Source organism: Coffea arabica, chromosome 3c (assembly GCF_036785885.1).
Source record: "Coffea arabica cultivar ET-39 chromosome 3c, Coffea Arabica ET-39 HiFi, whole genome shotgun sequence".
In the NCBI taxonomy this organism is placed as follows: domain Eukaryota; kingdom Viridiplantae; phylum Streptophyta; class Magnoliopsida; order Gentianales; family Rubiaceae; genus Coffea; species Coffea arabica.
Window position 1 is genome coordinate 41,874,850 of NC_092314.1, and position 26,157 is coordinate 41,901,006.

The following is a 26,157-nucleotide window of genomic DNA, read 5'->3' on the forward strand; positions in this document are numbered from 1 at the left end:
AGTTGTAGGGATCCGGAGCAAAATGGCATTAACAACATGATTTTTAATTGGATTTTTGTGCAATTCAGCGTGGGTGCATCAAAATATAGTTTTGCACATTCGGAGGATCAGGATTTGGCACGTGATTTTCAAATTTTAAATTCACATTGCAAGAATCAGTTGTTCCATCGAATGGAAGTCTTCTATTCTTACTAGGATATTAGTCTATTTATCTATTAGAACTATTAGAACTTTTCTTTTTTTATGGAATAAGAGATATTGACTTGTTGTCAATTTTGATTTGTCTTAGTATTAGTATTTTAGTAGAAGTAGGAAACACAACAGCAGGAGGCATTATCGTTCCTTTAATCTTTTCTTTTCTCCGAGCGAGAGAATTAGCACTAGTAGTGGTACTAGTTTAGGAAAAGAAAAGAAACATAAGGACGAGGGACTCTTGGCTTTCGTGAATTTTAGACTTTGTCCCGATCCCGAGAGACTAGTAGTTTTAGTAGGAAGCAAAGAACCGAACGAAGAGTTTTTGTCTTCGTCTCTTCTTTTGCGTTCTATCATCGGATGTTCATGCAACTTTTGTCAATGAAATTGCTTCAGTTATTCCCCAACGATGAACGCTAGTTTCTCATTCTAGTTAAGTAACAACAAAGGAATTGGCTCATTTAAAATTGTGAGATTGAATTAATTATGTTTATTTCTTTTATTTATTGATATTCTTATAGTTATTATGTTATTTAAATATCAAGGGCCTGATCTTTTATTTGATCTAATAATATAAAATCAATTAGATCAGTTAAATCCGTAATTATTTAATTATTTTAAATTAGTTGTGATTGACATGATTGAATTTGTGTCAGAGGAATATATAGGCTAATTTAAAATAACCCTTACAGCGTATTATTTAGTTAGAACAGTGTTTCTCTAATTCTTAAGGCAATTGGAAAATTGAACTCCACGATCATACCTAAGGTTATTTCTTGATTAGGGAAGTGATTAACATTGTACCTTGATCACCGATATAATAAAGAGAAGTTGATTGTCATCGCTTGTTTAGCCGTTATAACTTGTTTATCATTAAATAAATGAAAATATCATTGCATCAATTATCAATTGAGTGAACCATCTCCGAATTATTTTTTGGACAGGGATTATTCATTATTGATTTAATTTTGAGAAATTGTCATTTAGTTTTTATTTTATTTAATTTATCTAAGTTGTTTACTTATTCTCAATTACATAAAAACCCCCCTTACTCTGTACTCTAGAAGAAATGAATTATCTCCAATCTCTATGGATTCGACTTTACTCACTGCTATATATAAAATTTATATTTTATTTGAATAAATATTTATTATTGTACAGGTTCGACACTTGTCAACCTGGTAAGCTATTGTCTTAAATCATCATAGATATTAAATTTATTATTTTGTAAAAATGCTAATTAAATGTTGACTTCTAAAATTTCTTTTAAGGCTATTGTGAAATTTAGAGAAATTAATTCTAAGACAAAATAAATTTGTTTTCAACAACAAAACATTTTTCTTTTCTTTCTTTGGGAAAAAACTAATAGTGCATTTGGGAGGCAAGAAACGGTCAAAAAAGAAAAAAGGTTTTGGTCATCGACTTTTTAATTTCTGTCGTTTGAAAGAAACAGTGGGAAAGTTAACGAAAGAATTGAACGGATTTCGTCTTTTCCACCCGAAATTCGGCTGAAATGGTACGAAAAGGAGAAAACTTAAGTTTATTTTTACAATATGACAGCATTACCCTTAAAAAGCTTCTAGGGAAAAATTAAATTCCCCATGACTCCTAGCTTCCCCGTGAAACCAACCAAACAAAAAATTCATCTCACTCTTCCTTCTCTTCATAACAGCGTCTCTGACACTGCTGGAGAGAAAACAGAGAAGTTGTTCCTTCCCATCTTTTTGCTCCAAGACCAGGTAATCTTCTATTTCATTGATAGTTTCTTCATCTTATAGGCACATTGACTTGGGGTGTAGGAAGGAATTCCATTTTTGTCTTATGAATTTCCACAATTGCTGATGAATTAAATTTAAAATTTCACATGTATTAGTTGTTTACAAGATACTTGGTTGTGCTTTCTGTATACTTAGATTAGATAAAATCCACCACTTGATTCTTAATCAAACAAGAATAGGTAGAATGCGTGGCACAATAAGTTATTCTTAATCTCTTACTGGATTATTTGAATCATATAGGATTTCAATAATCTTTCAAGATTATCCCTCTTCAATAACATCTCCCAATCTTGGACGAGTAGGATGAGAGATTATGATGCATATCTTTCTAAAAGAGTCAATTATTATTTTACGTTCATATTGACTCATACAACAAACAAACTGAAAGCGTTCAGTTTTGTTACAATTAATTACCTACTTTAAAAGACATTTTTAATGTAAGGGCACTCTTGTAAAAATGCCAAGATCATTTCCATTTACTTCTCTCAATTCCCAACCATTTGAAGTAGTGGTTTGAAAAGTTGAAGAGTTGTAAGAGAGGTTTTATTTCCCTGAAAATGCAGGCGAAGCTTGTATCAAATTTTGACTTGTAATAGTTAAAAAGTGATATAAAATACAAAAAGTTTATGAGAATTATGAAAAGTATTGTCAATGAATGACACAATAAAATTATGAAAAATCAAGAAACAATTATGGAAGATTATATATTTTTATGGTATTTGGTATTTGATAAATTAGGATCGAAAGCATGACAGCATAGTTGTAGGTACCTAAAAATGGTTAAATATGATAAGAAACAGCATGTTAATATTCCTTTATAAAAATTGTGAAATTAAAAGAAACAGTAAGTTTCGGAGTTATATAAAACTTTGAAAAAAACTCATAAAAATTGAGTCTAACTTCCGTTTTTAACCTTTGTAACTTGGCTGTGTGACATAGATGTGTGGGTCCACCCCAAATGGAAATTCCAGTCTTTTTTTTTTTTTTCGAAACGATAGTACTCTTGCATTGATCAATAAAAATGTTTACACATCGAGCAAAGGCTCGAAAAACTATACACAACGTGTTCAAGAACACGGAGAAACAAAGAATTTCTCATCCAATAAAATGCTTTGGGCATAAGAACTAACACTATTACAATCTATGTTATCATCATCATTGTCTAAACCAAATGAGCACATTCGAAACAGCGAGTATCCAAATTTTTGAAAACATGGAGGATGATGTGGGCACACTCTTCCTCATTGTATGGGTTTGTGGTTCCCGCACTTTAGTAACCTTTTGACTCAGTATTGTTACTTTTGACTTAGTATTGATACTTTTATAATTATAACCCAAAAAGCTTTCAAAGCTTTCATGAGAAAAGAAAAAGGACGTGAGTGAAGTGAAGCATAATGAAGAATAAGAAATACTACAAGGTGACTGAAAGAGGAAAAATTCAGCAAATAAATAAATAAATAAAGTTGGATTTATATATATATATATATATATATATATATATCAACAGTACGTAGGTGTCAACCGAATAAAAGCAAAGAATCCCAATGCATTTCGAACAGAGAAGTACGGAATAAGTAAAGAATTCATTTGCCTGCCTATAACGCGATGCTCGTCGGGAACCTTTCCTTCCTTTTTCATTTAGTTTTCCTTTTGGACTGGTTTATCTACTGCTACATTCATTGACGTGGCTGATGCTTGCCGGGTTCCTTCTTCATTTAATTTTCCTTTTGGTTTCATTTCATCTACTGCTACATTCATTCTACTCTTTCTCCCTTTTCAAACTTGCAAATTGCCCCCGGTTCGGCTCCATTCCACACTCTCAAAACTAATCCAATTCTCTCTTCTTACTCCCATCAGATATCGTGACCTGACCTGATGGCGGATGCACTGCTTAGTGCCACTGTACAAGTTGCACTGGAGACGGCAATAAACTTGGCTTCAGTACATATTAGCTCGATTCCGGGCATCAAGAATGATTTTGAGAAGCTGAAGGATACGTTGACTGTGATCCTGGATGTCCTTCGTGACGCAGAGGAACGACAGGTGACTGAAGAGGCCACGAGGCTTTGGCTGGAGGAGCTTGAACGTGTCGCTTTCGATGCCGAAAATTTTCTGGATGACTTCAACTTTGAAGTGAATCGGCGCAGGATCGAGATCCAAAACCAAACGAAGAGGAAGGTATGCTTCTTCTTCTTCTCACGCTTTAATTCCATTGCATTCCGTCGCAAAATGGCCAAACAGATTCGGGAAATCAATGTGAAGTTTGAAAGAATCCATGAAGAAGCATGCCGCTTTGGCCTACGGCCACTGGCTCGCATTGAACGTGCTCTTTCTCCTCAGAACAGAGAGACTGACTATGTTACTATTGGTACGAGTTTTGTTGGAAGAGATGATGATGTTTTAGCAATAGTAACACAGTTGACTGCCACGGATAACAATGAAATTATCTCCGTTCTTCCCATAGTAGGGATGGGCAGGATCGGGAAGACCGCATTGGCTCGAAAAGTTTACAATGATCACAAATATTGGAAGACATTTTGACCTGAGAATGTGGGTGTGTGTTTCGGAGGATTTCAATGCCAATAGGCTGTTTGGGTTGATGCTAGAATCATTGAAAGGACCAATGCCCAAAGTTGAGGGTAGGGAAGTCTGGGTCAAGCGGCTTAAGGAATTATTGGATGGTAGAAAGTATCTACTGGTCTTGGATGATGTTTGGGAAACGGGCTTAGAACAATGGAATGATTTTCTTGAAAGTTTGAATGGTATTAGCCAAGCCATGGGGAGCTGGATTCTTGTGACCACTCGTTCCCTAGAAGTGGCATTCATCATGGGAATTTCTTCTCGTCCTTGGTTCTTGAAAAGATTATCAGATGATCAATGTTGGCTCATTCTCAAAGAAAATGCATTTGGCACTGGGGAGGTGCCGAATGGACTACGACATGTAGGATACAAGATTGCGCAAAGTTGCCGAGGCTTACCATTAGTTGCAAACATTCTTGGTGGCAGGCTGCGCAACAAGGGAGCGGATGAATGGCGAATTTTAAAGAGTGAGCTTCAAAGTTTAGGTGGAGGTGAATACATTGAGGTTGTTGAAATTTTGAAATTAAGCTTTGATCGTCTTCTATATCCATCTCTTAAAAAGTGTCTAGCATATTGTTCAATTTTTCCCAAGGACTTTCAAATGGAAAGGAATCAACTAATCCAACTCTGGGCGGCAGAAGGATTTCTTCATTCAATTCCAAGAGACAGAATGCAAATGGAGGAAATTGGTAACAAGTATTTTACCATTTTGTTGGATAGTAACTTGTTTCAAGATGGAGAGAAGGATGATTATGGGAATGTTTTGAATTGTAGAATGAATGGTCTTGTGTACGATATGGTACAATTCATTTCCAAATCTAAAACCAGAAGTTTGAAAAACTCAACAGAAGCTGATTTTCTTGACCAGACTTTTCGATATCTTGCAGTGGAGAGAAGTGGTGGGGAAGCCATACAATTTCCATTGAACGAGAGTTTCAGGTACATAACAACATTATTTTTATTGGAGAACAAATCAATTAATATTGATGGTTGGATCTCATCTTTGACTAGCTTGCGGGTGCTAAACTTAGCTTCATCAGATGTCGAGGAGCTTCCTGAATCAATTAACAAGTTGTCTCATTTAAGGTACCTCGATTCATCAGATACTCCGATCAAAACATTACCAGTGTCTCTTTGTCAGCTTATCAATTTGCAGACTTTAAGAGTTAGAGATTGCAAATCATTGACAAATTTTCCAAACAATTTCATGAATTTGGTGAATTTGAGGCACTTTGACTTTTTCTCTAGAGATAAATCTAGTGATATAATGCCTCTTGAGATCGGACAGTTGTATGCTCTCCAAACATTACCATTTTTTAATATTGGTGAAGATGCGGGTCGACAAATTGGACAATTGAGGAGTTTAGATAATCTCAGTGGAAGTTTCGAGATACGGAATCTTGAATTGGTGAGAAGCAAGAAAGAAGCCAAGTCTGCAAATCTGATTGAAAAGTCAAACATTAATGAGTTGAAATTATTGTGGAATGAATTAGATAATTTGAGAGAGAACGACAGCGAATACAATCAAGTGTTGGAAGGCTTGCATCCTCACCAAAATTTGAAAGGTTTGATAATTGAAAGATTTTTTGGTGATCAACTTTCGACATGGATTGGAGAACTCAAGAAATTGGTGAAGTTCGAACTGCGAAATTGTAGAAACTGCAAGGAGTTACCAACTGTTGGACACATGCCCTTCCTCAAATATCTTCACCTGGAAGGACTCGACAACATAACAACCATAGGGCCTTCTTTTTATGGTGAATCAATAATGCATAGTCGCAGTAAATTGTTTCCAGCACTTGAACATCTCATTCTAGAAAACATGCTAAATTTGCGTGAATGGGGGAAAGCATTAGATCATGATGGAGCAGTGGAGGTGTTTCCAGTCCTTAACACGATGAGGATTAAAAAGTGTCCCCAGATAGCCACTTTTCACAAGTCATTTTCCATGTCTCGAGAACTTGCACATTGAGCACATCAACAATGGATCAAGTATAGTGACATGTATTTCCAATATTTTCAGGACTCTCAAGAGCCTTTCCATTGATAATATGAATGGGTTCACTAAGCTACATATTTTTCGCCGTGGATCCTTAGAGGAATTACATGTTTGCAGGTGCCACTCACTGGAGTCGATCTCAATCCCTTGGGGACACCCGTACCTCAATGCCTTGCGAAAATTAAGGATTTTTATGTGCAGTAAGTTAGCCCATTTGTCCATCTCGCAAATATACGAGTCAAAGTGGGATTCTAGTTCTTCATCCACCTCTACTTGTCCTTCTTCTCCTCTTGAGGAATTGGAAATATGGGGATGCCCCAATCTTGTCTCCTTTCCAATTGATTTAACCCACAGACCTTCTCTCTCTTTCCTGAACATACCATACTGTAAGAAATTAACCGACTTGCCCAAGGGGAAGCTTTGTTCTCTTACAAGCTTAAGAGAATTGGGAATTGGACCATTTTCAAGAACCACAGAGCTAGATTCCTTCCTAAACCTCTTTGATGCTCTCCAACCATCCCACCACTATTTTCCCTCCCTCTCAAGATTAAGCTTGTATGGATGGCCTCATTGGGAATCTCTGCCCAAGCAACTTCAGCACCTCTCTGCCCTGACAGTTCTTGAACTAGATAGTTTTGGAGTAAAATCATTGCCCGATTGGTTTGGGAAGCTTTCGTCACTTGAACGACTCTTCCTCCACAATTGTAAAAAGCTAGAGAATTTACCCTCTCATAAATCTATGAGAAGCCTCACCAGACTAAGAGAGCTGCAGATTGAAATATGTCCCCTTCTAACGGAAAGATCCAATCCAGAGAGCAGCAGCAGCAGTAGCACCAACCCCATTTCTGAGTGGTCCAAGATCTCCCACATTCCAAGAATTATAATTAATGGGGAGCGAATCAGAGGCTAATCTCCAACTAAAGCTACTAGGCAATCCTCTGTCCTACTGCGCAATTTTTTCAATTAATTTTTGCTTTTTCTATCCATCTATATATATTTCCCCCTTGATATCTTTTCTTGGTATTGACAGCGGTAATGCATTGATGATGTTTGTTAATCGAATCTTTGATTATGCAGCCTACCTTCTGCTGAATTACTGTTGCAAACCTGTCTTTCCTTGGTTCTCTCTGAATTTCTGCTTTCCAGGTAACCTCTCCCTTGTGTTTTTGTGCGTTTTTATTTTCTTTCCATTTTCACCATATTCATTTGTGATCTACTACCCTTTTTAAGTTCCTGCAATATTTATATCAGCATGCCATTAACACTTCATTTTTCCTTTATTTTTGCACATCCTTCGAGCAGCAAACTGAATTTCCTAGGTTACGTGGAGATTCTAAACTTGACATGATTATCAACGTGATCCTATATTTAGGAGATTGTTAGCCTTTAAAGTAATGAACTTGAAAAAGGTCAATATTTCAACTGATAAGGATAACACCAGGTTGGGCTTTTTATGGATCTGGTAAATCAACTTTCTAGCCTAATTCAGGATCTCAAGGCAATTAACCTGTTAATTGGTGGAAGTAGTGTGGCTTTATTTCTTTTGCCATTTCTGTTTTATTTCTTTTTTCATGATTATCAACATAATCCTATATGGTTCTGGTAAATCAACTCTCTAAACTTCTTTCAGGAGCTCATGGCAATTAACCTGTTAACCTTTGGAAGTAGTGTAGCTTTATTTCTTTTGCAATTTCTTCTATAGCAACAAATGCTACCAAGGCCCATCTTTTACTGCATTGGAAAATTGTAATGACTATTTTGTTTTGTCTGGCAAAGTATTTGATAACCATCTTCTTTTATGTGTACGTTTTTATCTTTTATTTTTTCCACGTATGAGCTTTTCTTTATATGGTTACAGAAATATTGCGACAAAAGTTTCAGCTACCATAGTTTCCTCTTATATGGTGACACAAATAAATACCTACACATTCTTGGACTTGCAAAAAAGAGGGGCTGTATGCTTGTTGAGGGCTTATTTACTACAAATGGATCCAGCAGGGCTCTCTCAAAGGGGACTCATTCTCCTTCATTATATGGAGAAGGTTTAGGTACAATTCAGTATGACTTTAACACTTTTCCCTCTGCTATATTCAATTGTTGTGCAGTTCTGATCTGATGGCATCTTTTCTTCTATTGTAGGCAATACTATGTCTAGTTTGAGAGTGTAGAATGAACCATTAGTAAAAACCCATGGTATAGTATTAAAGGCTGAGGGTGTAATAGATTTTCTTAGAGTCTTAGAGCTCTCCAAGATGATGCAACAAAGATTATTCTGGCAGGCTACTGGGATTCTCATGCAGGAGGTAAACTTTTGGTTCTGATGAAAATTTCATGATTCCAAAAAGTTTATCTGACTTCGAAGATAATTTAAGAACTAAACTTATGAGGATCTGGATAATCAAATTCACAAACATCAGGAATACTTCTTTTGAAAAGCCCACTATAGACCCCCTCCCACCCCCAAAAAAAAAAAAGGCACCACTTTTTGTATTCCTCTTTGGCAACTTTTCGTTAATAGTCCCTTAGATATCAAGAAATAATGATGCTTGTCCGATGGTTGAATGGTCAAGCCGTGCCATGAAGCAATTCCGTTGATATATCTTCCAAATAGAGCTACATGGGGTAATAATAGGCAATCTGCTTTATTTGATGTGGTTCACCTCTTGGTTAGCAAAACATAATATTTGAGGTGGTTCATCTGTTAGTTGTGGATTTAGCTCTTATCCTGTAATAAATTGTGTGCCTGTTGAACAATGTTATAGGGAGATTGCATTCTTTTATGTTGTTAATTCTATAATGCAATTCTACTTTGTCATACAGCTGTTTGACAGCGAGAAATTGGATGAATGGCCTGAAGAGATGTTTCTGATGTATGAAAGCTATAAGCATAAGCTGTTTTCTCAATCTGGCGATGGGGCAGACGCTCTCATTCAGGGCTATCAGATGGCTGATGGAAAACATGCCGTGGTTAGTACTCTCCCTTTGCATATCACAATGTTGCATAAAGTTCAAGCAGGAAGTGAATTTCTGAGATGAGCGTCAATCTTGTTAGCAGTAGAATCCATGTGGATGGCAGTCTCCTGGTGAAACAGTGTGTTTATGCATTGTAAGGGTAACCTTTCATGAAAAATCTTGGTGACTTATTTTTGCTCTGCAAGAATCTCAAGTATGTTGAATAGGCAAAGTCAAATACCTTTTGTAAAACATAATGAAATTAGAAAAGCAAATATAAATAAATATATAAAACAAGAAGATATGAACCACCTCAAAATATTGTGGTTTGGAATATGAGGCTGGCAGTCATAGATTTTCTTGAGGATCAGAGCTCTCCAAGAAGCTGCATCAAAGCCGATTCAGGCTTCTACAGGGATGCTCATGCACGAGGTACATTTTTGTGATGAAAATGTTCTGATTCAAGAAGATATATCTAATTTTCATCACTTCTGCTGGCTTCTTTGTCCTTTCTTCAAACTTTCATAATTGATAGAATCAGCAATTTCTTCGTTAGTTGCCATTTATTCTAAACTTGTCTAACGTTGTGAGTTTTCACTCAATCTTTACTAGGTAAAGAATAGAGCTATGGATAAGCCAATACATGGGAAAGCTACTTGTTGGATTTTTAAGTCATGGTATGTCCTCCCTCTCATAATCATGGATGCACTTCGTGGATCTACTACATCCATTTTCTGGAGTTTGTTTACTATTGCACTTAAACTAGTGGTGATCCAATTGCCTTATAGCCTTTTAGAAACTAAATTTGGAGAAATTTGTCTCCATTCAGATGATAAATGCTGCAAATGAGGCTTGTCAGCCCCTTTACAGAGATATTGCCAGGTCAAAGCCAGAAGCTTTCAGTTTTTGAAGGATCTGAAGTTGGAATATGTGAAAAACTTTAGTAGTAGCCTGCCCGCCAATCAAATAGAAGCCTCCCTATGGAATGCGTATCTTTTGACCTTTTGACTCTGAGTGGTGCAACATTTCTAGATTTCTCACTTTGAGATTGATCATAGTGTATGGAAACTCTAGTCTACACCTGTATTTATGATTTCTTCAATTCTGTATGTTCAATAATGCTGTCTCCAATTCAGTGTATTATTCTTATGATGCTATACCTTTTCTGTGACATTCTGCTGAAGAGTACATTGTTGTTAGATGTAAAAGTGGACGAGTATTACAACATCACCCATTGTAAACTGTATGATCTTGCACAATTTATTTTAAGTGGATAATCTGGTGTCAAAAGAATTTATGAGATTTGTTGTATTGCATATTAATCATTTACAGAAATGCCATGGACGATTAGAAATGTCAGGACAAGACATGTACAAAAAATTTGTTCTTGGAGACCAGTGCTCTTCGGACAAGGGGCACAAAGCAACCGTTTGTGCCGGTTTGTGCATTTTCCAACAGCGCGTAACATTTTTTGCACATCGCGTAACTTTCTTTACACATGGAGTAACTTTAGAACAATTTTTTGTGGGCCCCACACATGGCGTGAAAATCGAGTTACATGCTGTAATCTGAGCCGCACAAATTTTTGAGGCCACATCGTGGCCGTGAACCTTCAGGAACGGTTGTCAGACCGTTCCTACCCCATTTCCAGTGCTCTTCATGCTATGCAGGTGCCAACCTCAATTAGCAGGCTGATAGATATGCTTTGTCTTGATCTATCACAATTTTCGCAATCTCTATTTTCAACCTTTACAACTAAGAGACTTTGAGAATTAAAGAGCAATACTCTCTCGTCTCTGTGCTAATCTCCACTAGAGAGCCTTGAGATCAATTCAGGATTTTGATAAGCCAGAGAGCAATTTTATTTTTTGCGCAGTTGTGTATAAATTTAAAATGCCATCGAAGGTAGGGTAACTGTCTTGTCTTCAAACATTAAATTTCTGTAATGCCGGTTAAGACAGAATCATCAGATTAAAGAACTGGAATATTTCAATAACTTCTCCAGTAGGATAATTATCTGCAAAATTGAGCAAGTCGACAGCTAAGAAGCAGCTTAGGCTACAGTGTTGTTCGCAATGACAGAGCTAAGGGGGCTGATGGGGGCCATGAATCCCCTAAGTTTTGAAAATTTTAATTTATAATGTGTAAAACAAAGTTCGGCTCTTCTCCCCTTTTCAATTTTTTTCAATTTTAATTTTTATTATGAGAGTTTATATATATATATAATCAAAGTTAATATTTGATTTTTTTTAGTTGTCATGTATTTAAATGGATGAAAATTATTTTGAACATGTGGTTGAACAAGAAAAGGCTGCTGATAGACTATCTAATTTCTTAAACACTTACTTTGGAAGCACAAACACAATAGTCCAATACAAATCAATATTTAGAACACATTTAATGAGCTGACGTTTGCCCACATAATCTGTCACGACCAAGGTCCAATGCTGGCCCAAGTAATTTTTGGACCGAAATCCACTGACCCAAAATGATTAACCCAAATTACCTAATAGCCCAAGGACCCAAGTTCTTATACCTTTCCTTTCCTTTACCACACCACTGATGCGGGATACCTCGTAATGAGTGCCTTGACAGACCAAATCTATTACTCCCTCCGTCCCATTGTTAATGTCATATTTCCACTTTTTACTTGTCCCAAAATTTGAGTCACTTTAAGAAAGTCAAACTACTTTTAAAATTACTTTCCAGTTATACCCTTCTATTGAAAAGTCAAAATTGCACTAAACAATTATGATGGGCCCTGCCATAACACATTTAGCTCCTTGCGTTTTTTTTTATTTCCGTTACTTTTCTTGGACTTCAAATCTTTGTTTTTTCTTTTTCCTTGCTTTTTTTTTTTTGTGTTTTTCATTTCCATTTCTTTTCTTGCACTTCAAATCTTTGTTTTTTTTTCCTTTTTTCTTCTTTTTCCTTGTTTTTCATTTTTTTCTTTTCTTTACTCTTTTCAAGCTACACAAGTGTTTGCAGATGCAATGAAAGTTTCATTTCTTGTCTTTCTATCTTTTTTTTTTAAACAAAAGAACAAATTTCTTACAATAATACAAATCAAGTTTTTTTTTTGGATAAACAAATAAAGAATGCTAGATGCATTCCTTACCCTTTTGTTTATCACTATTTAATTTTTTTAATGTAAAGGTGAAAAAAGAAAAGGTAAAATTTGTGGAATATTATCCATGTTCACTGTGGAATATTATCAAACAGAATTTGTGCAATAGACGAATCTCTCTATAATCTCATTATATAGAGAATAAAGGCATCAGAATTATCAGCTTCCAAAATCTATTTATAAGAAACGTGAGAAACAAAAAACTTAAAAAAATGCATCTACAAATTTTCAATGAACCGCCAAATTTCAAGAAAAAAAGGGAAAAATAACAAATGGCGCCAAATAAAAGATTAGCTAAATTATGCTAAGTCTCAAGATTATCTACTTCAAATTGATCAAAAGATCATAAAACAAAATGAAAATTAAAAAAAAAAGCACCAACAAAGTGATAGACGGAATTGTAGAAATATTACCTTTTTCCATTGTCAATCTTCTGTAACTGATCTTGTTGATTTTATGAAACCCAAGTATACAGAGGAATAGCTAGAGTTGGAAACGGATGTTTGCTTTACTTTAACTTGTCTTTGCCTTTTAGTCAAATGTCTTAATGGCAAGTGGTCCCCAACATCCAACAGCTTGTTATTTTACTCCACGGACAACAAAGGGCACGATTGGAATAATCAGATAAGTGTGTCCCATTATACTACTGTACATAAAAAGTGTGTTTCCCAAAAAGCGACCCAAATTTTGGGACGGAGGGAGTATCTTATTTTGCTATCATAACCGTCCAATCAGTAAAAGACAGCCCGAAGAGGTAATTGGAAGTCCTAGACAAGTCACAAGCAACTGTCCAAGAGGCATAAAAACACTCATGCAGCTGCATGCTCCTTCCCTCCTCTATGCCAGCCAGGAAAACACTGCAAATTAGGACACAAACCAGACAATCCCCATATTCTGTTGAAGTAGCCATAACAACTTCAAAAGCTTTATCAGAGGTAGCACATAGAATAAGGAAATAGCGCGAACGAACAATAGGTGACAATTTCATATCAGCATGCTTAGGATGGTAATCAAATTCCCGATTATTAATATTCCATTCAAACAATTGAACTGAAGATGTGTGGTTATTCTACAAACACCTCAGAGGCTTATTTAGACACTTAAGAGTTCCCAAAATCATTTAATGCACTTTATATTGCGCTTCTTTTTCTTCTTACTCAACTATCAAATCTTCATTTTCTACTTCAACATGATGCTCGGCAGAGGTCTGCCATCATCCCAAATGATGAAGCACTTGGACCCTATGCAATCTTGACATGCAGTAAATTCATGATATTGCTAATTCACATTGCAAAGTGTAATGTTTTCTCATTCATACTACTTAAATTACTCAAAACGTTGTGCATAAGATATTTAATAAGAAAGGTGAAACACTTGATGAATGATAACTTCTGTTGTACACTTGTTTTTTGTCTTTTTTTTTTTTTTAACTTTCTCCCTCGTTGTCAGATGTCATTACAGGTAGGCTTGTATAACTGTATCAGAAAATTTCTCTCTGGCTGATCCTGGATTTTGCCATGTCAGATTGTTGGCCTATTATGCCCACAGATGGTTCTATAAGATTATTGATCTTTTAGAAATTTCTTTTTTAATTTTCACAAAGTTGTGGCACTCAGAAAAAATAAAAAATAAACAGCATTGATAATTTAGTGAAGACAAAAAAATGGCATGTATTTTAGACACTTAAGCAAATAATTACTGCCACAATCTCTTTGATCTAAGTAACCATAGGAATTCACAAGCTTGGCAGCACTCTGAAGAACATAACCCAAGTTTTTGGGGCCTGATTCTAGACAATTGTCAAGATGATTGACTAGCTTCATTGGGAATTTCGCCATTGACCCTTTATGCAACCAAATAAGGATCTAATTGCTGTTTCTTCAATTAAGACTTTTAGTTCAGTTTCCTAGTTAATCTAATCAAGAGGAGAGAATGCCAATCTATTGGCTCTCATGAAAGGAATGGAAACTGGAAAAGGTCTAGAATATGTTGTAAATGATACTCAAGACTGTAGTTTGGGGCAGATGAGTATAAGAAAAGGAAGGAAATGCCCATAATAAGCTGGAAGGCACCATTGGATAGCTTATCTCAGGATACTGCATCTATAAAATGTAAAGACATGAGCAGCAGGCGGCACCATGTTGATCTCATGGACAAGAGAAATTATCCTTAAATACAAAAGACAATAATCCAATTTTCCCACAACAGAGAAAAATATTTCAATTGCAAATATGAGCATCAAATGATTCATTAGTTTTTTGTTTAATTCTACTTTATCCTATTTTTATTTTCAACATGCACTCAAAATTGCTTGGATCAAACAGGAAAGCTGAAACCACATGAACACCAATTTTTTCACCTTACAAATTTAAAGCAGAAGGATTATCCAAGCAGCACTTTCTCTTTCTCCAACTCCCTAGACCATGCAGGTTGGACTTTGTCTTGCCAAAATAACAATAACAGTTATATCACATATTCTTTTCCGCAGATTATGTCTTTCCACTATTCATCAGTTCTGAGGGTACGCTACCTAAAAATTGAAAGGATAAGTACCTTGCTCTGACAGGTGGAGTAGGAAGAGAAATTTTAATTCAGACTGAAACATGAGATTTCAACACTAACAAGAAAATTTCAGAAACGTCTTCAGGCAATAATATGCTCAAAATATTAACAACAAAAAATCTTACAAGGATTGTAGGGAAAATAAAAAGAGATTCACATATTACCGACTCTAGAACACTCAATCATGGTCGGAAACAACATAAGCAATTGATTCTTAGAAACTGAGTAATATAACTTGCTTTAAAAACAGGAGCTGGAGGAATATAGGACAAATCAGGAGCAATTAAAAATGAATAGCAAACGAAAAAGTAGCAGCAAAACTCACTCAAGTAGTTGCTGCAATTGCTTTCTCGTGCTGCTTTTTGTTCCATGTGATATCTGGATCATATTCATCACGACCAATCTTGTTGCATTTGACTTTCTCCAAGTACTCCATCTCAGGAAACATTAATTGTAATTCTGAGTCGTCAATTTTCAAGTTCTTCAGATACTTCAAACGTAAAATTTTAACTTTCCAACTTTTTTCATCATGGCGCTCTATGCTGCTGAGTTCACCTCCCCTGATGTAAAGTTTTTCCAAAGATATCAATCTGCCAGGTCCTAACCATTCAGGCCAGGTTACTATAGGGATACACCTGAGATCAAGTTTCTTTAGATTTGGTGGGACTGAGAATGACCTCAGAGCAGCTTCTGTACTCGACTGCGACAAAACTATTCCCCAAGATATCACAAGAATTTGAAGAGCCTTAAAGTCCTTCAAGTTTGAAAACTCTCCTTCTGCGAATGCTTCATTCCCTATTCTTATGCTCAATTTCCTTAAACCTTTCAACTGAGCAAGTGATAAGTCATAATTTGTTGCTAAATTTATAATTATTTTTCCCTTTGATTTTAGCCAAATATTATTTTAATTAATTGATTCTACTTATATTTGGTTAATGGTGCTAATTGTAGGAAAAAGAGCAAAACGTGACAAAAAGGGGCAATCTTCCAATTAATTTGATGGTGACACGTTCGGGATCGATTTCCAAGTTCGATTCAAACTCTGGGCAGCTTTAGAGGAAGATTTGGAAGACTTGAATTCTAATTATTAGTCTTATGGTTGAATTAGGAAACTTGAAATACTTTATTTTGTGGTTTTTTTTTTCTATTTAGGAAACTAGTTCTATTTGGTAGTAGATTTCCATTAGGAAACTAAGGAGAAAAAAAAGCTAGATTTCCGTGTGATTAGGAGAAGCCAATAACGTTTTCGGGGGATTCTCATTATCTTTGCGGGGTCAGCCGCAAAGTGGAGGACGGCAAAGCCATTTGGCCTTTTGGCCAATCTTTTGTCCCCTCCAGTTTTTCTCTTATCAAACAATAATTCGGCTGGTACTTTTTGTCTCGACTTTTCTCCTTAGCCGATTTTGAGAGAAAGAAACAACGGAAAAGCTTGGAACAATTATTTGCATGGCTTGTTCTCCATTAATGGAGAACTAATTGTTGTGGTACAGAACTGAAAAATGATGCAGGAACTGGAGATAATTGGAATTAATCCAAAAAATATACAAACTGGATTTCAAGCTAAGATGAATTCGTAAATCGACCTTACTTTTTATTGAAGAAAACTTCAAAGATACAGAATTAAGAAATGGCGGGAAAAGTAAAGAAGGGGAGAAAGATTGCAGGAAATAACTTGAGGAAGTAACAAAGATATTCTCCTTGCTGTTTTACACAATTCAATTCTGATATCTAACAAAATACATGATTCCCCTTTTTATAGAAAAACTATTCTAACTAACTCCTCCCACTTGCTAATGAAAACGGTAATGCATGTGAGGGAGAATCTTCTGGAATGTCTGGTGCAAACTCAGCAAGAATGGCATGAACCCAGGGAAGGCGTGTTTCCCAGTTCACGCCTCTCGCGTCTCTTCGCGCATTTCCCTCTCTTGCTTTCATGCCTTCGTCTTCTTTGATGAACTGCTGGTGACCATTCTGCTTAACTCACGTCTTCTTCATCCCACTTCATGCCGGATCACGCTTTTCCTCTATTTGTACTTCACGCCTTCCTTCTTCCTGTACTTTGCTTCATTACAATACCTCCCCCTAACTGCAAATCTTGTCCTCAAGATTGAAACGTGGGAAACTGTGCTTTGATCTCTTCAGCATCCTCCCAGGTGGCTTCTGCAGGGTCTGTTCCCCACCAGTGGATCAGCCACTGAGTTACTGCAGCATTCTTCTTTTTTACCATTCTTCTGCCCATAATTGCTTCTGGTTCCACCCTCCAGTGCCCCTTCTCGTTTATCTCTGGCAAATGGAGAATAGGAGTGACTCTGTTCCCCACCTTTCTTTTGAGTAACGATACATGAAAAACAGGATGGACTCTTGAAGATGTTGGCAAGCTCAGCCTGTATGCTACCCCCCCAATTCTTTCCTCTACCTGGTATGGACCAAAATACCTTGCTGACAGCTTAGTGTTTCCCCTCAGAGCCACTGAACTCTGTCTATAAGGTTGTAGCCGTAGGTAGACCCAATCACCCACACTGAACTCCCTCTCACTTCTTTTTTCATCAGCATACTTCTTCATCCTTTCTTGAGCCTGTTTCGGGTTCTGTTTCAGCATGATATCCAAATGCTGCCTTTCCCTGAGGTATTCTCCTACTGTATCTACCCTGGACTGCAAGTAGGGTCCTAGAGCCAGTTGTGGAGGAGGGAACCCATACAATGCTTCAAAGGGAGTCATTTGGATAGCTGTGTGGTGTGAGGTGTTGTACCACCATTCTGCTAAGGACAACCACTGATTCCATCTCTTAGGTTCCCCATGAGTTAAGCACCTGAGGTACATTTCAAGCACCTGGTTTACCCTCTCAGTCTGGCCATCAGTCTGAGGGTGGTAAGCTGTGCTGTAACTTAGTTTGGCTCCCAACATACTGAACAATTCCCCCCAAAATTGGCTTACAAATATCTTATCCCTGTCTGAGAGCATGCTTTGAGGTATCCCATGAAGTTTACTAACCTGGTCAATAAAGAGTCTGGCCACTTTAGGGGCATCAAAAGGATGTGCCAAGCTGATGAAGTGTGAGTATTTGGTAAATCTGTCAACTACAACCATTATGGTATCTTTTCCTTCTGACCGTGGTAGTCCTTCAATAAAATCCATGGTAACATGGCTCCAGGAGTGTTGAGGGGTGGGGAGTGGCTGTAGCAATCCTGGGTAGGCTACATGTTTATCTTTGCATTTTCTGCAGGTATCACACTCTAGAACTGCCTTCTTGATTTCCCTGTACATCCCTGGCTAGTAGAATAGCTGCTTGGCCCTCAGGTAGCTAGCTTGGATGCCTGAATGACCTCCCAGTTGTGAGTCATGCAATGCAGTGATGAGTTTCTTCCTGGTGTCACCTTGTCCTCCTATGGCTAGTCTCTTCTTGTACCTGAGAATACCATTTTGAAAGGAAAAATCTGGAGCTAGTGTAGGAGTCAGAAGTACCTGGGATATGGTCTTCTGAGCCCACTCGTCCCCCTTATAACTCTCTACTACTTCCTTGATCCACTCAGGTACTGCACAGGAAATGGCAGTGCATTCTCTCTGTGGCGACCCCACTTCCCCCTAAGGCGAACCAGAGGATTGGCGGGCCGTCTGCCCAGCTCTCGCCAGGACTCACGCAAACACACTAACCCAAAACCTTTCGAAGAATAACCTAATCTATTACAAACAATTCTCCTGAAATAGACTAATTACTAAAGTCACATTAACTTGAGAGATAACAGAATTAAAAATAACCAATCGAGATCCTTAAGCGTCCTACGTACTACGTACCAACTTATAAAGTCGTACCAAACCAGATAGATAAATACATAAATCCATATTACAAACTTACAAGCCAAGTAATCGAACTAGAGTTTACACATTTTCCAGCTTCAAGTGGCAATCCAAAAACAAAAGTATATTATCCAAATTTAAACGCATTACAGCCCACAAAATAAGTCATAGTATTCAGTACATTTAAGAAGGAAAAACATGAGCAAATGTTCCAACTTTCAACTTCCAGAACCTGTTAAGGAAAACAATAAACGTGGGGTGAGCTAAAGCTCAGTGGTGCCCCAAAACATGCAGTCACTTAAAGCAAACAACGGATAATAATTTAAACAATTTAAACAATTAGAAAAGCGTGTAACAGCACAAGGTAGGATACAGGGACTCTCAGGAGCCATTTTCCTCACTTGATCACCATTTATCGTAGTTGACCCTCCGTCAACTTTCACTACTTAAGGTCCATGTAGATACTCTTATTTTATTTCCTAACCCTTCACCATTCATACCTCTGTCTCGGGCCCGCTCACCGACTAAAGACGTAGTATACTCGAGATATACCCGTCAAGGTAGTTGGATACAGAAGTCGAGGGATTCACCCAACGACAGTATTGTAGTCAGATTCATGTGTCAAGGGATTCACCCAGCAACGTAACTACATTTAGGTTTAACGATTTATTTATTGTAGTCAGATTCATGCGTCGAGGGATTCACCCAGTAACGTAACTACATTTAGGTTTATAGATTCATGCAGTCAGATTCATGCGTCGAGGGACTCACCCAACGACGTAACTGCGTTTAGATTTATGAGAAAAATGATTCATGTAAGTCACCACTCGAACGGCTAGTGTGATAAAGTACACACCGCTCACTTCGATGGATCAAAACCAATTTTTGCAATTATCACATCTAATTTCAAGAAGGTACTTAACCATGTAGGAATAGAACAGGCAGGGACACTCACCAAGAGTGAAGTTCAGATATCAAGTGGAAATTCGAATTCCGCGTCCTCGCAATATCCTAAAAACTAAATTTTTGAAACTATAAGTTTCTGCGCAGTTTTTAAGCTTATAGGCATCGAGGTATATCAATTATACTATTAGTTTATTTTCCCTTAGAAAATTCCAGAATTTCTTTAGGTTAAAACTTGACAAAATAGAAGAAATGTTTATTATAGTTTTTCTTAAGATACTTTTCCATATAAAAGGGTATCTAGTATTATTTTCTTGGAATAAGTCGACAAACCTCTTAATATAAATGTTAGGAAGTTACTTTGAATATTTCTTTAAAACTATGATTCTTGCAAAAATGGTTACTTAACTATTTTACTTAAATATAAGGTTTCTTGCCGAGCAAGTTTCCCATGCTTTTCACTAAAACTAGTAAAACTTGTATTTTTGGAACTTTTCCTATAGTTAATTATCCAAGTGTAAAGCCTAAAGAAAGAAAAGGAATTAATATAAAACTTAGGGTTTTCAAAAGCTATAGAATTTATTCACTATAGCTATCATGGCTAATTTTGAGCTAAAGGAATTTATCGGATTGGAAAATTTTAGGCAAAATACTAGATATGAGTTTTATAATTTAATACTAGCTAAAAAAAATAATAATAATAATATTTTTGATTAAATTGATCACGGTTACTCGAGTTCGCGAGGTAAAACGACTTCCATAGCTACGATTTTCGTTTCGAAATAATATTAGGGATCAAAATGTGGCAAAAATCACATAGCAAATTACTAAGGCTTCGTCAATCATTAGCCCTAGATTTCAACAATTGCATTTCTGATAAAATAAAATTGAACAACCAAGGCTTCATCAATCATTAGCACTTGGTCTCAGCAAACCCATCATAAGCAAATAAAAATAAAAGTAAGGCCTCACAATATTCCAGCAATTAACTTTCAACACCCAGTAGTACGTATAAAGTCATTCAAATGGCCAAGGGCTTCATCAATCATTAGCCCTTGACAACATCAATTATTTCCAACCACAATTTAATCAAGAATTTAAACCACAAGTAAGCTAAAATCTCAATCCAAAACCAAATTTTAGTTTCACTAAGAAACAGAACCTTCGCACAAACAATCCACTTTGAGGATTCACAGACAGCCGTACACATGGAGGAAAAATACGAAATTTCTACAGGACAAAGGCCTATGATTCTAGTTTCAAATGCCACTGACGGCGCCTTAAACGGATTTTCCTACACCAAGATATAAACAGTTTATTGGAACTGGTCAGGAGCATCTGAAAATTTGAAATTTCAATTTTTCACTTGTGAAAACTTCTTTAACACCAAAATGTTTTTATTTCAACCATCCACACACTTCTTATAGAATTTCAAAAAAACATTTTCCAAGCATTTCCATCCATCATGATTCAAGGAACAATTTAAAAGTCAAGTTAAGGTTCCAACTCACCCTTTGACGATCACATAAGAAATTTCCAGCATGTAACCCAACATTTCTGGTTCCAACTTCAATTTAGCACTTATTTTATTGCTAAACAACTTATACCACTTAAAACCTACAACTTCCCTGTATTACTAAACCATTTTAATCCAAGGAAAATCCAAAAATAGGTTAAAATTCCAAAGAAAACAAATTTGAAATTTCTGCTCACACCTCTCGGCTATCCAGAATTTTTCCAGCACCTATGTGTGTATGAATCAAATTTTTCCTCGATTAAACATAGTTTTTTTTTTTAGATACCCAAATTAATCATGCAAAAACTTATCTAACTAATTGATATTTCCAATTCAAAATTTAACTTAAGTAACAGCTGCAATTTCCCAAAATTTTCCAGAATTTCTGTATAGCTAGCTTCGGTAATCATACAAGCTACGATTGCATTTTTATTTTATTTTTCTGTGTTATACTAGCTAATTAATTACATGCAGAGCCTAATTAACTTATTATTAATCATCTAATTATAGTTATCAGCTTAAACAACAACACTAAACCAAATTAAATTACAAAAATTTGGACTAAGCTCTCGGCCAAACCAGAAATTCTTCAAGCATTTGCTTAGCCACAAACCATTTTTTTTTCTACGGTTAAATCTTGTATTTTGCACTTAATTCTCACATGCACAACTGCTGAACTAAAAAGCTATCATATCCAGATCAGAAATCAGTTTGACAACAACAAAAATTCATCCATAACTCCAGAAATTTGTGCAACTACTCTCGGATGGCTTGCATGAAGCAGATTCTGTTTCATTTTTATTTTCTAGCATGATCCAGGCTATTTAACTTCACGCATGACTTTATCATCTTGTTTTCAGGTGGTTAAACATCATTACAACCTCTGATCATCCATTTTTAGTCCAGAAAATTTACCTCGAAGCAAGCTAAGATCACACACGAAAATCTGAAAAATTTCTGCTCCCTCTCTCTCTCGACTTCACGTGCAGTCTTGGTTCTTGGCTCCTAAGCTGCGATTGGATTTGGTTGTAGCTGATGAAGATAATTGCAGCTGGTGGATGTTGAAAAGCAAACAGAGGAGACGCACGCACAAGCTCTCCCTTTCTTCCTTCAACTAACGGGCAAAACCAGAAAATCTGTTTTGCAGCTCGCGGATTCCCCTCTCTCGCTCTCTCCTTTGGTCGTTGGTAGCAAGGCAGAGTAGTAGAGCAGTGGTTTTGGTTGCGGACTGGGTGAGTTGGGGCGGATAAGAGATGGCAATGGTATACGGCTGAAATGAGATTTGAGTGTAGGAAGGGTGCAAGTTCCTATTGGTCGAATGGTGCGGTGATGGAAATTTGTCAGAGGGTTTATGTTTGTGGCATGAAAGGTGAACTAGAGTGAATGGTTTCGTGGGTTATGATATGAATTGGATTCGGTAGTATGAACAAAAAAAAAATATTGTGGGGCCGTGGTTTTTAAGATGTGAAATGAAGAGACTGATATTGTGGTTTACTTGTGCAGAGAAGGAATTGGTATTGAGAGGTATTAAGAAGCGTTGTGGTTTGAGACGTGAAATAGAGAGAATAGTATAAGTGGTGCCGTTGTTTAAGTAACAGAGGTTCCGTGTAAGAATGGTTTGCGTACAGATTTGGTAATAGCTGCGTGATTTGATTTGAGGTCAGAAGTTCCGTTTGGTTTGCATGGAAAGGTAAGGTAAGGGTATTTTAGTCTTTTCACTTTACTCCCTAACCTCAACTTAATTTCTCAATTCCATCTTAATTCTAAAAATTATCCCCAAGCGTGATTCAAACGCCTAAATATATACTAATATACCTAAACCATTTCTAACGATTAAATATCGATTAAACTTGAATATTAAGGTTCCTAGTAATACTTATTTTATTTAGCGATTAAATTAGTTATTAGAATTTCCAATTATTATTTCTCAAGAATTTGAGTTAATCTAACTCGAAATTTAGTGGTTAAATAATAATATAAAGTCTAGTGAAATAATGATTAATCCAAGGGTGTCAATTTGCATATAAAATTATTTTTACGCACTCATTTGAAAACAAAGAAGGATAAGGATATATTTATCGAATTTTCACGCTTTAAGTATGTTTAATATATTAGAAACATATTTATCGATTACAATCAAATCTTAAGGTTCCTATTAACCCTTAACATCCTTTCTTTATTAATCATTCTATTAAAATCAAGTTTGACCTTAATATATAAATTTGAACATTAGCAACTAATTGAAATCAATCATAAGACTTTAATTAATTTATTTTAAGATAGTAAATCTAACGATTCAATTATCATTAATTTAGCATAAAGGAATTAAGTATTCTAACATTTTATTTTAAAGCGAAGAAATTAATCTAACCCTAAAGGTATTCATTTAGTCTAACACTACCAAGAAATTTTATAACTTTGAAAAAAATTATATTATTTTTCACGTGAACCTATTTTTATACACTTAATTGTGAACAATTAAAAGTAATGCTAGAAGTTATTGAACAATAAAAGAAATGCAAATGAAATATGCACCGACTTATATATCCATTTTTCAGGGTTCTCACACTCTCACTTCCTCTCTGCCCTGTCTGGATAGGGCATCTGCAGCCAGGTTATCTTTTCCCTTTTTGTAGTGAATCTCGTAGCTCAATCCTAGCAGCTTAGTGAGCCATTTCTGTTGGAGAGGTGTAGTAATCCTCTGATCCAGCAAGTACTTTAAGCTCTGATTATCAGTATGTATGATGAAATGATGCCCTTCTAGGTAGTGTCTCCATTTGGTTACTGCTGTCACCAATGCTAGCAACTCTTTCTCATAGATGGACAATCCCATGTTCTTCTGTCCCAGAGCTTGACTGAGGTAGGAAATTGGTCTCCTGTTTTGCATGAGTACAGCCCCTATACCAGAGTAGCAAGCATCTGTCTCAACTATGAATGGTTGAGTGAAATCAGGCACTGCTAAAACAGGAGTGGTGCACATGGCCTTCTTTAGTGTTTGGAAAGCCAGTTCTGAGTCCTTATTCCAGTGAAAATTGTCCTTCTTCAACAGATTAGTCAGTGGCCTTGCTATGGCACCATAGCCTCTAACAAACCTTCTGTAGTAACCTGTCAGTCCCAGAAATCCCCTCAGCTGTTTGATATTGGTTGGATTGGGCCATTGTTCCATGCATTCTATCTTCTTGGGATCAGCCTGAACTCCTTCTGCTGTTATAATATGTCCTAGGTATTCTACCTGCATTTGAGCAAACGAGCATTTGCTCATTTTAGCATATAACTGGTGTTGTCTTAAGATACACATTACCTCCTCTACATGCTTCACATGCTCCTCCAGTGTTGAGCTGTAGACCAGGATGTCATCAAAAAACACCAGCACATGCCTCCTCATCTGATCTTGGAAGACCTGGTTCATCAAACTTTGAAAAGTTGCTGGGGCATTGGTTAAGCCAAATGGCATAACCTTGAATTCATAGAGCCCTTGGTGAGTTCTGAAGGCTGTTTTTGAAATGTCCTCCTCTTTGACTCTTATTTGAAAGTATCCTGCCCTCAGATCAATTTTGGTGAAAAACTTGGCTCCATGCAATTCGTCCATCAACTCTTCAATCAGAGGCATAGGGAACTTGTTTTTTACTGTAAGCTCATTTAGCTGTCTGTAATCAACACAGAACCTCCATGTCCCATCTTTCTTCTTAACTAGTAGTACTGGTGAGGCAAAGGGGCTACTGCTAGGCTGTATGATGCCTAGTTCTAGCATCTCCCTTACCAGTTTCTCAATTTCTGTTTTCTGGATGTAGGGGCACCTGTAAGGTCTTACCTGAAAAGGCTTGGCTCCTTCCTTAAGGTTAATCTGGTGCTCATGGCCCCTGGTTGGAGGCATTCCCTTAGGCTCCTCGAAGACATCTCTGTATTGCTCCAGTATCTGCCTGATCTCAGCAGGCAGCTGTGCTGCACTTCCCTCTTCTTCTACTGCCACCAGCTGAGCCACCACCCCATATGACTGTTTCCTCAACCATTTTGCCAACCTTCCTCCATTGAGTCCCTTCAGCTTGATGATGTCCCCTTCCCCTTGTAGCACCACTTCCTGCCTCCCCTGGTGGATTTTCATACTGAGTTTTCTGAAATTAAACTCTATTGGACTATGTTTGGCCAACCAGTCTACCCCAAGTATCATGTCACAGCCCCCCAACCTTAATGTGTTGAAGGCATGTTGGAACTGATGACCCTGCATTTCCCACTGCAAGGGTTTATCCAGTCCCTTGGAATTCACCTTCTCCCCATTAGCAACATTGACAACCAGGTTTGGTCCCTGAGTACCCAGTTTAAGGTCCTTTGCCAGTTGCTCATCCAAAAAACAGTGAGTACTTCCACTGTCTATTAATGCAGTGACCAATCTCCCTTTCACAAGTCCTTTTAATTTCATAGTCCTGTGGCTTGTCCCCCCAGCCAAAGCATGAATAGATACTTCTATGTGTTCATCTGTCAGCTCCCCATTAATGCAATCACAGTAAACTTCCTCTTCTGGTTCTCTAGCCTCTTCCCTAGTCTCAGCCTCCTCAGCTAACAGGAAATGCACATGTGATTGTTTGCATACATGGCCCAGAGTATAAAGTTCAGCACATTTATAACATAGCCCCTTCTCCCTCCTCAGGTTAAATTCTGTAGGTGTTATTCTTTTGAACTGGTTCTGGTTGGATGTTTTCTGGTCTTGGTTCTGGTTGGTGTGTTTTGGGTGGTTTTGGTTCCATCTGGGGGTTG

At 36.9% G+C, this 26,157-nt stretch overlaps 3 protein-coding genes across 7 annotated transcripts; 2 read left to right on the top strand and 1 right to left on the bottom strand.

Moving 5' to 3' along the window:
- Positions 1–3,845: 3,845 nt before the first annotated feature.
- Positions 3,846–4,405, top strand: LOC113735109 (putative disease resistance protein RGA4). Its single transcript, XM_072083179.1, has 2 exons — positions 3,846–4,338; positions 4,389–4,405. Exons 1-2 carry the CDS (start codon positions 3,846–3,848, stop codon positions 4,403–4,405), a joined length of 510 nt encoding a protein of 169 aa, XP_071939280.1.
- A 75-nt stretch (positions 4,406–4,480) lies between these two features.
- LOC113735110 (putative disease resistance protein RGA3) lies at positions 4,481–10,728 on the top strand. 5 transcript variants are annotated; one of them, XM_072082774.1, is made up of 7 exons: positions 4,481–7,479; positions 7,627–7,695; positions 8,408–8,597; positions 8,689–8,852; positions 9,370–9,933; positions 10,114–10,178; positions 10,331–10,728. In XM_072082774.1, the coding sequence occupies exon 1, from the start codon at positions 4,483–4,485 to the stop codon at positions 6,520–6,522; it is 2,040 nt and encodes a 679-aa protein (XP_071938875.1). In that variant the 5' UTR covers positions 4,481–4,482; the 3' UTR covers positions 6,523–7,479; positions 7,627–7,695; positions 8,408–8,597; positions 8,689–8,852; positions 9,370–9,933; positions 10,114–10,178; positions 10,331–10,728. The 5 variants fall into 5 exon arrangements, with proteins under 5 accessions (XP_071938875.1, XP_071938876.1, XP_071938878.1 ...); XM_072082775.1 differs by having other exon boundaries at positions 9,370–9,516; positions 9,605–10,178; XM_072082777.1 differs by having other exon boundaries at positions 9,370–9,516.
- A 4,787-nt stretch (positions 10,729–15,515) lies between these two features.
- LOC140037994 (uncharacterized) lies at positions 15,516–17,195 on the bottom strand. The gene is made up of 2 exons (XM_072083180.1): positions 17,175–17,195; positions 15,516–16,019 (listed from the first exon to the last, which is right to left on the bottom strand). The coding sequence occupies exons 1-2, from the start codon at positions 17,193–17,195 to the stop codon at positions 15,516–15,518; spliced, it is 525 nt and encodes a 174-aa protein (XP_071939281.1).
- Between the last annotated feature and the right edge of the window lie 8,962 nt (positions 17,196–26,157).